Genomic DNA, 14,442 nt, shown 5'->3' with positions numbered 1-14,442 from the left:
TTTGATTTTGTCGGACTTCTGGAAAAAATCATAACTACATGCAGGAAAATTTATATGTTTAAAAATGTCATCTTCTGACCCCTATAACTTTTTTATTTTTGCGTGTACGGGCCGGTATGAGGACTCATTTTTGGCACCGTGATCTGAAGTTTTTATCGGTACCATTTTTGTATTGATAGATCTTTATTTTGGACTTTGGAATTTTTTTTGCGTGTACGCCATTGACCATGCGGTTTAATTAATGATATATTTTTATAGTTCGGACATTTACCACATATGTTTATATTTATTTACATGTTTTTTTTTTTTATGGGAAAAGGGGGGTGATTTGAACTTTTATTAAGGAAAGGGTTAAATCCCATTTATTAACTTTTTTTTTTACACTTTTTTTTCGCAGTGTTATAGCTCCCATAGGGACCTATAACACTGCACACACTGATCATTGTTATCCCATAAGAGACTATAACACTGCACACACTGATCTCTTATACTGATCATTGTTATCCCATAGGAGACTTTAACACTGCACACACTGATCTCTTATACTGATCATTGTTATCCCATAGGGACCTATAACACTGCACACACTGATCTCTTATACTGATCATTATTATCCCATAGGGACCTATAACACTGCACACACTGATCTCTTATACTGATCATTATTATCCCATAGGGACCTATAACACTGCACACACTGATCTTTTATACTGATCATTGTTATCCCATAGGGACCTATAACACTGCACACACTGATCATTGTTATCCCATAAGAGACTATAACACTGCACACACTGATCTCTTATACTGATCATTGTTATCCCATAGGAGACTTTAACACTGCACACACTGATCTCTTATACTGATCATTGTTATCCCATAGGGACCTATAACACTGCACACACTGATCTCTTATACTGATCATTATTATCCCATAGGGACCTATAACACTGCACACACTGATCTCTTATACTGATCATTGTTATCCCATAGGGACCTATAACACTGCACACACTGATCTCTTATACTGATCATTATTATCCCATAGGGTCTATAACACTGCACACACTGATCTCTTATACTGATCATTGTTATCCCATAGGAGACTATACCACTGCACACACTGATCTCTTATACTGATCATTGTTATCCCATAGGAGACTATAACACTGCACACACTGATCTCTTATACTGATCATTGTTATCCCATAGGGACCTATAACACTGCACACACTGATATCTTATACTGATCATTATTATCCCATAGGGTCTATAACACTGCACACACTGATCTCTTATACTGATCATTGTTATCCCATAGGAGACTATAACACTGCACACACTGATCTCTTATACTGATCATTGTTATCCCATAGGAGACTATAACACTGCACACACTGATCTCTTATACTGATCATTATTATCCCATAGGGACCTATAACACTGCACACACTGATCTCTTATACTGATCATTGTTATCCCATAAGGACCTATAACACTGCACACGCTGATTGCCAGCACTGTTCACTGCAAAGCAATAGCTTTGCAATGATCAGCGTTATCGGAGGTCGATTGCTCAAGCCTTAATCTCAGGCTTGGAGCAATCAGTCGCCGAGGGGACACGCTGGAGGCAGGTAAGAGCACCTCCGCTCGTGGCCCAGCTGATCGGGACACCACATTTTCACTGCGGTGGTCCCGATCAGCCCCGCTGAGCAGCCGGGCAGCTTTCACTTTCGGTTTAGACGCGGCGTTCAACTTCAACGCCGCGTCTAAAGGGTTAACCCCTTAAGGACTCAGCCCATTTTGGCCTTAAGGACTCAGACAATTTAATTTTTACGTTTTCATTTTTTCCTCCTCGCCTTCTAAAAATCATAACTCTTTTATATTTTTCATCCACAGACTAGTATGAGGGCTTGTTTTTTGCGCGACCAGTTGTCCTTTGTAATGACATCACTCATTATATCATACAATGTATGGCGCAACCAAAAAAACACTATTTTTGTGGGGAAATTAAAACGAAAAACGCAATTTTGCTAATTTTGGAAGGTTTTGTTTTCACGCCGTACAATTTATGGTAAAAATGACGTGTGTTCTTTATTCTGAGGGTCAATACGATTAAAATGATACCCATTATTAGATACTTTTATATTATTGTTGCGCTTAAAAAAAATCGCAAACTTTTTAACCAAATTAGTACGTTTATAATCCCTTTATTTTGATGACCTCTAACTTTTTTATTTTTTCGTATAAGTGGCGGTATGGGGGCTCATTTTTTGCGCCATGATCTGTACTTTTTTTTGATACTACATTTGCATATAAAAAACTTTTAATACACTTTTTATAATTTTTTTTTAATAAAATGTATTAAAAAAGTAGGAATTTTGGACTTTTTAATTTTTTTTTCGTTCACGCCGTTCACCGTACGGGATCATTAACATTTTATTTTAATAGTTTGGACATTTACGCACGCGGCGATACCAAATATGTCTATAAAAAAATGTTTTTTACGCTTTTTGGGGGTAAAATAGGAAAAAACGGACGTTTTACTTTTTTATTGGGGGAGGGGATTTTTCACTTTTTTTTTACTTTTACATTTTTTTACATTTTTTTTTACACTTGAATAGTCCCCATAGGGGACTATTCATAGCAATACCATGATTGCTAATACTGATCTGTTCTATGTATAGGACATAGAACAGATCAGTATTTTCGGTCATCTCCTGCTCTGGTCTGCTCGATCACAGACCAGAGCAGGAGACGCCGGGAGCCGCACGGAGGAAGGAGAGGGGACCTCCGTGCGGCGTTATGAATGATAGGATCCCCGCAGCAGCGCTGCGGGCGATCCGATCGTTCATTTAAATCGCGAACTCCCGCAGATGCCGGGATCTGTATTGATCCCGGCACCTGAGGGGTTAATGGCGGACGCCCGCGAGATCGCGGGCGTCGGCCATTGCCGGCGGGTCCCTGGCTGCGATCAGCAGCCGGGATCAGCCGCGCATGACACGGGCATCGCTCCGATGCCCGCGGTTATGCTTAGGACGTAAATGTACGTCCTGGTGCGTTAAGTACCACCGCACCAGGACGTACATTTACGTCCTGCGTCCTTAAGGGGTTAATAGCGCGCGGCACTATTAGCCCAGGGTCCCGGCATCAGATACATGCCAGGCACCGACCCGATATGACGCGGGGTCACAAAGTATTCAGCAGCTAATAAGTACAGGAAGGATTCATTTTTTTAATAGAAGTAATTTACAAATATGTTTAACTTTCTGCCACCAGTTGATTTAAAAGAAAAAAGGTTTTCACCGGAGTACCCCTTTAACAAAATAATTGAATGCTCCCTCTAACTATACACTGGCCCACATCCCCCCCGTGGGGTTTTTTGCATTTTGTCTCTTGAATAATTAATATATCCTTTTGTAGTATTATTATTATTACTATCTACTACCGTATATACTCGAGTATAAGCCGAGTTTTTCAGCACAATTTTTCGTGCTGAAAACACCCCCCTCGGCTTATACTCGAGTGAACTCTCCTCCCGCAGTGGTCTTCAACCTACGGACCTCCAGATGTTCCAAAACTACAACTCTCAGCATGCCCGGACAGCCATCGGCTGTCCGGGCATGCTGGGAGTTGTAGTTTTGAAACATCTGGAGGTCCGTAGGTTGAAGACCACTGCCCAGGCCTTCGTCATCATCCAGCCCCCCCTCTCCCCTTTAGATTTGTACTCACCTCCGCTCGGCGGAGGGACCGTCCGGTGGGGAGGGATAGTCGTTCCGGGCTGTCCATCTTCACCGGGTGAGCCTCTTCTCCGCGCCTGGCCCCGGAATAATGACGTTGCCTTGACGACGACGCACAGGGACGTTCATGAGCAACATCCCTGTGCGTCGTCGTCAAGGCAACGTCATTATTTCGGGGCTGGGCGCGGAGAAGAGGCCCACCCGATGAAGATGGACAGCCCGGAACGACTATCCCTCCCCACCGGACGGTCCCTGCAGCACAGATGGCCCGGACCAGCTCACCCGAACGTCCCGCCGAGCGGAGGTGAGTACGGGGGGAGGGGGGGCTGGATGACGACGAAGGCCCGGGCAGTGGTGATGAAGGGGGGATGATGACAGGCGGTGATGATGAAGGGGGGGATGATGACAGGCGGTGATGATGAAGGGGGGATGATGACAGGCGGTGATGATGAAGGGGGGGATGATGACAGACGGTGATGATGAAGGGGGGATGATGACAGGCGGTGATGATGAAGGGGGGATGATGACAGGTGGTGATGATGAAGGGGGGATGATGACAGGTGGTGATGATGAAGGGGGGATGATGACAGACGGTGATGATGAAGGGGGGATGATGACAGGTGGTGATGATGAAGGGGGGATGATGACAGGTGGTGATGATGAAGGGGGGGATGATGACAGACGGTGATGATGAAGGGGGAATGATGACAGGTGGTGATGATGAAGGGGGGATGATGACAGGCGGTGATGATGAAGGGGGGGATGATGACAGACGGTGATGATGAAGGGGGGATGATGACAGGCGGTGATGATGAAGGGGGGATGATGACAGGTGATGATGAAGGGGGGATGATGACAGGTGATGATGAAGGGGAGATGATGACAGGTGATGATGAAGGGGGGATGATGACAGGCAGTGATGAAGAAGGGGGGATGATGACAGGCGGTGATGATGAAGGGGGGGATGATGACAGGCGGTGATGATGAAGGGGGGGATGATGACAGGCGGTGATGATGAAGGGGGGATGATGACAGGCAGTGATGATGAAGGGGGGGATGATGACAGACGGTGATGATGAAGGGGGAATGATGACAGGTGGTGATGATGAAGGGGGGATGATGACAGGTGGTGATGATGAAGGGGGGATGATGACAGACGGTGATGATGAAGGGGGGATGATGACAGGTGATGATGATGATGGGGGTGTTAATGACGGGGGTCTGGATGATGACATGGGGGGGATGATGTATTTCCCACCCTAGGCTTATAGTCAAGTCAATAACTTTTCCTGGGTTTTTGGGGTGAAATTAGGGGCCTCAGCTTATATTCGGGTGGGCTTATACTCGAGTATATACGGTACTCATGATTTATTATGGAAAATGTTTTCATATTCATACATCTTATATTTATATCTTTTTTTTATAATACTACTTTTTACCATACCATCATAGGTATTTGATCCTTCCATTTTTATAATACTTTTTAATAATATGTTATTATTTTAATAATAATTTCTGCTTCTATTTCTAACACTCGATGTAGTCACTGTTTATAATGTATTTCTATCATTTATTACCGACAGTCACTGATTTTGTGTATTTATTCATTTTTTATCACCAATTATAATGTATTCGATTATTATTTATTACCGGTATACCCAAGTAGACATCTCTTATATTATGGCCTTATCCTTACTTTTACATTCTGCATTACACACTGCGTGCTATATACCACCACACCTCTCTGCTGCATATATATCTTTATATTATTTGCCCTACTAGAGTTATAACGGGTCGGTCCCGGCAGTAACTGAAGCCAGAACAAGGGGTTAATAGTGGGCGGCAGCGATCGCGGTGCCGCGTGCTATTAACCCTTTCGACACAGCCTTCAAAGTTGAACTCCGCGTCTAAAACGAAAGTAAAACCTTCCCGGCTGCTCAGTTGGGCTGATGAGGACCACCGCAGGGAAAATGCGGTGTCCCGATCAGCTGGGACACGAGCGGAGGTCCTCTTACCTTCCTCCGGCACGTCCAATCGGCGATTGATTGCTCCAAGCTTGAGATTCAGGATTGAGCAATCGACCGCCGATAACGCTGATCAATGCAAAGCTATGGCTTTGCAGTGATCAGTGCTGGCAATCAATATATGCAATTATAGCCCCCTGTGGGATAACAATGATCAGTATAAAAGATCAGTGTATGCAATGTTATAGTCTCCTATGGGATACCAATGATCAGTGCAAACGATCATTGTGTACAGTGTTATAATCTCCTATGGGATAACAATGATCAGTGTAAGAGATCAGTGTGTGCAGTGTTATAGTCTACTATGGGATAACAATGATCATTGTAAATCATCAGTGCGTGCAGTGTTATAGTCTCCTATGGGATAACAATGATCAGTATAAGAGACCAGTGTGTACATTGTTATAGTCTCCTATGGGATAACAATGATCAGTGTAAAATATCAGTGTGTGCAGTGTTATAGTCTCCTATGGGATACCAATGATCAGTGTAAGAGATCAGTGTGTGCAATGTTTTAGTCTTCTATGGGATAACAATGATCAGTATAAGAGATCAGTGTGTGCAGTGTTATAGTCTCCTATGGGATAACAATGATCAGTGTAAAATAGCAGTGTGTGCAGTGTTGCAGTCTCCTATGGGATAACAATGATCAGTGTAAAAGATCAGTGTGTGCAGTGTTATAGTCTCCTATGGGATACCAATGATCAGTGTAAGAGATCAGTGTGTGCAGTGTTTTAGTCTTCTATGGGATAACAATGATCAGTATAAGAGATCAGTGAGTGCAGTGTTACAGTCTCCTATGGGATAACAATGATCAGTGTAAAAAATCAGTGTGTGCAGTGTTATAGTCTCCTATGGGATACCAATGATCAGTGTAAGAGATCAGTGTGTGCAGTGTTATAGTCCCCTATGAGATAATAATGATCAGTATAAGGTATCACTGTGTGCAGTGTTATAGTCTCCAATGGGATAACAATGATCAGTATAGGAGATCAGTGTGTGCAGTGTTATAGGTCCCTATGGGATAACAATAATCAGTATATGAGATCAGTGTGTGTAGTGTTATAGTCTCCTATGGGATAACAATGATCAGTATAAGAGATCAGTGTGTGCAGTGTTATAGTCTCCTATGGGATAATAATGATCAGTATAAGAGATCAGTGTGTGCAGTGTTATAGTCTCCTATGGGATAACAATGATCAGTATAAGAGATCAGTGTGTGCAGTGTTATAGTCTCCTATGGGATAACAATGATCAGTGTGTGCAGTGTTATAGTCTCCTATGGGATAATAATGATCAGTGTAAAAGATCAGTGTGTGCAGTGTTATAGTCTCTTATGGGATAACAATGATCAGTATAAGAGATCAGTGTGTGCAGTGTTATAGGTCCCTATGGGATAATAATGATCAGTATAAGAGATCAGTGTGTGCAGTGTTATAGTCTCCTATGGGATAATAATGATCAGTATAAGAGATCAGTGTGTGCAGTGTTATAGGTCCCTATGGGATAATAATGATCAGTATAGGAGATCAGTGTGTGCAGTGTTATAGGTCCCTATGGGATAATAATGATCAGTATAAGAGATCAGTGTGTGCAGTGTTATAGTCTCCTATGGGATAACAATGATCAGCATAAGAGATCAGTGTGTGCAGTGTTATAGGTCCCTATGGGATAACAATAATCAGTATATGAGATCAGGGTGTGCAGTGTTATAGGTCCCTATGGGATAACAATGATCAGTATAAGAGATCAGTTTGTGCAGTGTTATAGTCTCCTATGGGATAACAATGATCAGTATAAGAGATCAGTGTGTGCAGCGTTATAGTCTCCTATGGGATAACAATGATCAGTATAAGAGATCAGTGTATGCAGTTTTATAGTTTCCTATGGGATAATAATGATCAGTATAAGAGATCAGTGTGTGCAGTGTTAAAGTCTCCTATGGGATAATAATGATCAGTATAAGAGATCAGTGTGTGCAGTGTTATAGGTCCCTATGGGATAACAATAATCAGTATATGAGATCAGTGTGTGTAGTGTTATAGTCTCCTATGGGATAACAACGATCAGTATAAGAGATCAGTTTGTGCAGTGTTATAGTCTCCTATGGGATAACAATGATCAGTATAAGAGATCAGTGTGTGCAGTGTTATAGTTTCCTATGGGATAATAATGATCAGTATAAGAGATCAGTGTGTGCAGTGTTATAGTCTCCTATGGGATAATAATGATCAGTATAAGAGATCAGTGTGTGCAGTCTTATAGATCCCTATGGGATAATAATGATCAGTATAAGAGATCAGTGTGTGCAGTGTTATAGGTCCCTATGGGATAACAATGATCAGTATAAGAGATCAGTGTGTGCAGTGTTATAGCCCCCTATGGTATAACAATGATCAGTATAAGAGATCAGTGTGTGCAGTTTTATAGTTCCCTATGGGATAATAATGAACAGTATAAGAGATCAGTGTGTGCAGTGTTATAGTCTCCTATGGTATAACAATGATCAGTGTAAAAGATCAGTGTGTGTGCAGTGTTAAAGTCTCCTATGGGATACCAATGATCAGTGTAAGAGATCAGTGTGTGCAGTGTTTTAGTCTTCTATGGGATAACAATAATCAGTATAAGAGATCAGTGTGTGCAGTGTTAGTCTCCTATGGGATAACAATGACCAGTATAAGAGATCAGTGTGTGCAGTGTTATAGTCTCCTATGGGATAACAATGATCAGTGTAACAGATCAGTGTGTGCAGTGTTATAGTCTCCTATGGGATAACAATGATCAGTATAAGAGATCGGTGTGTGCAGTATTATATTCTCTTATGGGATAACAATGATCAGTGTGTGCAGTGTTATAGTCTCCTATGTGATAACAATGATCAGTATAAGAGATCGGTGTGTGCAGTATTATATTCTCCTATGGGAGCTATAACAGTGCAAAAAAAGTGTAAAAAAAAAAGTTAATAAATGTGATGTAACCCTTTCCCTAATAAAAAATCAAATCACCCCCCTTTTCCCATTAAAAAAAAAAAAAAACATGTAAATAAATATAAACATATGTGGTATCGCCGCGTGCGGAAATGTCCGAACTATAAAAAAAAAAGTCCAAAATAGTGTATTTTTGGTCACTTTTTATATCATGAAGAAATGAAGACTTCCCCATTATAAGGACAGGTGACAGTGCCTCTATATAAAGACTTCCCCATTATAAGGACAGGTGACAGTGCCTCTATATAAAGACTTCCCCATTATAAGGACAGGTGACAGCGCCTCTATATAAAGACTTCCCCATTATAAGGACTGGTGACAGTGCCTCTATATAAAGACTTACCCATTATAAGGACAGGTGACAGCGCCTCTATATAAAGACTTCCCCATTATAAGGACAGGTGACAGTGCCTCTATATAAAGACTTCCCCATTATAAGGACTGGTGACAGTGCCTCTATATAAAGACTTCCCCATTATAAGGACAGGTGACAGTGCCTCTATATAAAGACTTCCCCATTATAAGGACAGGTGACAGTGCCTCTATATAAAGACTTCCCCATTATAAGGACAGGTGACAGTGCCTCTATATAAAGACTTCCCCATTATAGGACAGGTGACAGTGCCTCTATATAAAGACTTCCCCATTATAAGGACAGGTGACAGTGCCTCTATATAAAGACTGCCCCATTATAAGGACAGATGACAGTGCCTCTATATAAAGACTTCCCCATTATAAGGACTGGTGACAGTGCCTCTATATAAAGACTTCCCCATTATAAGGACAGGTGACAGTGCCTCTATATAAAGACTTCCCCATTATAAGGACTGGTGACAGTGCCTCTATATAAAGACTTCCTCATTATAAGGACAGGTGACAGTGCCTCCATATAAAGACTTCCCCATTATAAGGACAGGTGACAGTGCCTCTATATAAAGACTTCCTCATTATAAGGACAGGGGACAGTGCCTCTATATAAAGACTTCCCCATTATAAGGACAGGTGACAGTGCCTCTATATAAAGACTTCCTCATTATAAGGACAGGTGACAGTGCCTCTATATAAAGACTTCCCCATTATAAGGACAGGTGACAGTGCCTCTATATAAAGACTTCCCCATTATAAGGACAGGGGACAGTGCCTCTATATAAAGACTTCCTCATTATAAGGACAGGGGACAGTGCCTCTATATAAAGACTTCCCCATTATAAGGACAGGTGACAGTGCCTCTATATAAAGACTTCCTCATTATAAGGACAGGTGACAGTGCCTCTATATAAAGACTTCCCCATTATAAGGACTGGTGACAGTGCCTCTATATAAAGACTTCCTCATTATAAGGACAGGTGACAGTGCCTCTATATAAAGACTTCCCCATTATAAGGACAGGTGACAGTGCCTCTATATAAAGACTTCCTCATTATAAGGACAGGTGACAGTGCCTCTATATAAAGACTTCCCCATTATAAGGACAGGTGACAGTGCCTCTATATAAAGACTTCCCCATTATAAGGACAGGTGACAGTGCCTCTATATAAAGACTTCCCCATTATAAGGACTGGTGACAGTGCCTCTATATAAAGACTTCCCCATTATAAGGACTGGTGACAGTGCCTCTATATAAAGACTTCCCCATTATAAGGACAGGTGACAGTGCCTCTATATAAAGACTTCCCCATTATAAGGACAGGTGACAGTGCCTCTATATAAAGACTTCCCCATTATAAGGACAGGTGACAGTGCCTCTATATAAATACTTCCCCATTATAAGGACAGGAGACAGTGCCTCTATATAAAGACTTCCCCTTTTATCAGAATTACTGAGCTGTATCCCCATGTGTTGTGTCGGAGTTCCTCTTATGACAGCGGCGGTGTACCAGACCGGAGGGGTTATTGAGGGTACAGACCGGGGCAGTGACTGTGGAGGTGACTGTGCTTCTTTTTATTGTATACAGAGAAGTATTCTAAAGGGTTAATACCTGCCTTAATGTATCAGATGATTGATGTAATGAAAGTCTCCCAACCAATGGCTGCAGGAGAAGTCCCTATCCCAGGGAAAGAGGTGGACCCAAGGATGTTAGTCAGAAGTGACATCTCCAGGCCCTGCTGGACATATATATATATACACCTAGACCACACGTGTCATCTCTAGGTGAAATCCTGTCTACAATCAAGTCACTAAACCTGTGTCTATCTACGCTGTGAGGATAAAGTGCTCAAGGTCTTCATCTCCAGACCATGTGGTTACTGCCTGCACTTATAAGTCATCGAGTTCCCTCAGATAATCGGCGCCACCAGAAATGTCTGAACTATTTATAATGTTATTGGTCTAACATGGCAAACACCATAATCCATTCATTTGTATGACAGTGCCGGAAATGTCCGAATGCATTGCCATAGGGCGGCTAATGTCTATGTATCTATCTATTTTATATCTATATATCGCATATCTATTTATCTATCTCATATTTATCTATCTATCTCATATCTATCTCATATCTATCTATCTCATATCTATCTCATATCTATCTATCTATCTATCTCATATCTATCTATCTATCTCATATCTATCTCATATCTATCTATCTCATATCTATCTATCTATCTATCTCATATCTATCTCATATCTATCTATCTATCTCATATCTATCTATCTATCTATCTCATATCTATCTATCTATCTATCTCATATCTATCTATCTATCTATCTATCTATCTATCTATCTCATATCTAGCTATCTATCTATCTATCTATCTATCTATCTATCTATCTATCTATCTATCTCATATCTATCTATCTATCTCATATCTATCTATCTATCTATCTATCTCATATCTATCTCATATCTATCTATCTATCTATCTATCTATCTCATATCTATCTCATATCTATCTCATATCTATCTATCTATCTATCTATCTATCTCATATCTATCTCATATCTATCTATCTCATATCTATCTATTTTATATCTATCTATCTCATATCTATCTTAGGGGGGATTAAACTGTCAGAGTCACTGGTAGAGAAGGATCTGGGGGACTTGTAGATCACAGACTACAGAATAGCACAATGTCAGGCTGCTGCTTCCAAAGCCGGCAGGATATTGTCATGTATCAAAAGAGGCATGGACTCAAGGGACAGGGACATAATACTCCCCCTTTATAAAGCATTGGTACAGTCTATAGTGTATAATACTCCCCCTTTATAAAGCATTGGTACAGTCTATAGTGTATAATACTCCCCCTTTATAAAGCATTGGTACAGTCTATAGTGTATAATACTCCCCCTTTATAAAGCATTGGTACAGTCTATAGTGTATGACACTCCCCCTTTATAAAGCATTGGTACAGTCTATAGTGTATAACACTCCCCCTTTATAAAGCATTGGTACAGTCTATAGTGTATAATACTCCCCCTATATAAAGCATTGGTACAGTCTATAGTGTATAATACTCCCCCTTTATAAAGCATTGGTACAGTCTATAGTGTATAATACTCCCCCTTTATAAAGCATTGGTACAGTCTATAGTGTATAATACTCCCCCTTTATAAAGCATTGGTACAGTCTATAGTGTATAATACTCCCCCTTTATAAAGCATTGGTACGGCCTCACCTGAAATATGCTGCTCAGTTTTGGGCACCAGTCCATAAAAGGGACACTGCGGAGTTGGAAAGGGTGCAGAGACGCGCGACTAAACTAATATGGGGCCTGGAACATCTTAGCTATGAGGAGCGATTAAAGGAGTTACAATTGTTTAGTCTTGAGAAGAGACATATAAGGGGGGATATGATAAACGTATATAAGTATATAAATGGCCCATACAAAAAATATGGAGAAAAACTGTTCCAGGTTAAACCCCCCCAAAGGACGAGGGGGCACTCCCTCCGTCTGGAGAAGAAAAAGTTTAGTCTAAAGGGGCGGCACGCCTTCTTTACCGTGAGGACTGTGAATTTATGGAACAGTCTACCTCAGGAACTGGTCACAGCAGGAACAATTAACAGCTTTAAAACAGGGTTAGATACATTCCTGGAACAAAATAACATTAATGCTTATGAAGAAATATAAAATCTCATCCCTTCCCCAATATCGCGCCGCACCCCTACCCTTCAATTCCCTGGTTGGACTTGATGGACGTCTGTATTTTTTCAACCGTACTATGTAACTATCTATCTCATATCTATCTATCTATCTATCGCATATTTATTTATCTCATATCTATCTCATATCTATCTATCTCTGTCATATCTATCTATCTCTGTCATATCCATCTATCTATCTCATATATATTTATCTCATGTCTATCTATCTCATGTCTATCTATCTCATATCTATCTATCTATCTATCTCATATCTATTTATCTATTTCATATCTATCTATCTCTATCTATCTACCTCATATCTATCTATCTATCTCATATCTATTTATCTATTTCATATTTATCTATCTCTATCTATCTATCTCATATCTATCTATCTCATATCTATCTCATCTATCTATCTCATATCTATCTATCTCATATCTATCTGTCTCATATCTATCTATCTATCTCATATATATCTATCTATCTATCTCATATCTATCTATCTATCTATCTCATATCTATCTATCTATCTATCTATCTCATATCTGTCTCATATCTATCTATCTCATATCTATCTTCTCTATTATCTATAGTACACAGCAGTATATATCCAGCACTTACAGATGCAGTAGACTCGGTATACGGTGACTTCCTCCCTGTAGTCTCGCTCTGATCGTTCTCTTCAGTTCTGATGTGACTTTTATAAACCACAATGTGAAGACTCATCGGGTCACAGCCCCGAACATCCTCATAACTAATTATATAACCAACATCCCCATAACCAATCATATAACCAACAACCCCATAACCAATCATATAACCAACATCCCCATAACCAATCATATAACCAACATCCCCATAACCAATCATATAACAAACAACCCCATAACCAATCATATAACCAACATCCCCATAACCAATCATATAACCAACATCCCCATAACCAATCATATAACAAACAACCCCATAACCAATCATATAACCAACATCCCCATAACCAATCATATAACCAACAACCCCATAACCAATTATATAACCAACAACCACATAACCAATCAATCATATAACCAACAACCACATAACCAATCATATAACCAACATCCCCATAACCAATCATATAACCAACATCCCCATAACCAATAATATAACCAACAACCCCATAACCAATCATATAACCAACAACCCCATAACCAATCATATAACCAACAACCCCATAACCAATTATATAACCAACAACCCCATAACCAATCATATAACCAACAACCCCATAACCAATTATATAACCAACAACCCCATAACCAATCATATAACCAACAACCACATAACCAATCATATAACCAACAACCCCATAACCAATTATATAACCAACAACCCCATAACCAATCATATAACACACAACCCCATAACCAATCATATAACCAACAACCCCGTAACCAATCATATAACCAATCATATAACCAACAACCCCATAACCAATCATATAACCAACATCCCTATAACCAATCATATAACCAACAACCCCATAACCAATCATATAACCAACATCCCCATAACCAATCATATAACCAACAACCCCATAACCAATCATATAACCAACAACCCCA

At 40.4% G+C, this 14,442-nt stretch overlaps 1 protein-coding gene across 1 annotated transcript in view; it reads right to left on the bottom strand.

Annotated features, from left to right (window-relative positions):
* LOC130357557 (ecto-ADP-ribosyltransferase 5-like) overlaps positions 1-13,660 on the bottom strand; it is a 72,730-nt gene extending 59,070 nt beyond the window's left edge. The window contains exon 1 of the mRNA XM_056560256.1: positions 13,460-13,660. Within this exon, the coding sequence (XP_056416231.1) occupies positions 13,460-13,654 (195 nt within the window). The 5' untranslated portion in view covers positions 13,655-13,660. The remainder of the gene's footprint in view (positions 1-13,459) is intronic.
* Positions 13,661-14,442: the final 782 nt, after the last annotated feature.

Source organism: Hyla sarda, chromosome 2 (assembly GCF_029499605.1).
Source record: "Hyla sarda isolate aHylSar1 chromosome 2, aHylSar1.hap1, whole genome shotgun sequence".
NCBI lineage: Eukaryota > Metazoa > Chordata > Amphibia > Anura > Hylidae > Hyla > Hyla sarda.
The sequence above is the reverse complement of the archived record's forward strand: the minus strand, read 5'-3'. Positions and strand labels throughout refer to the sequence as shown.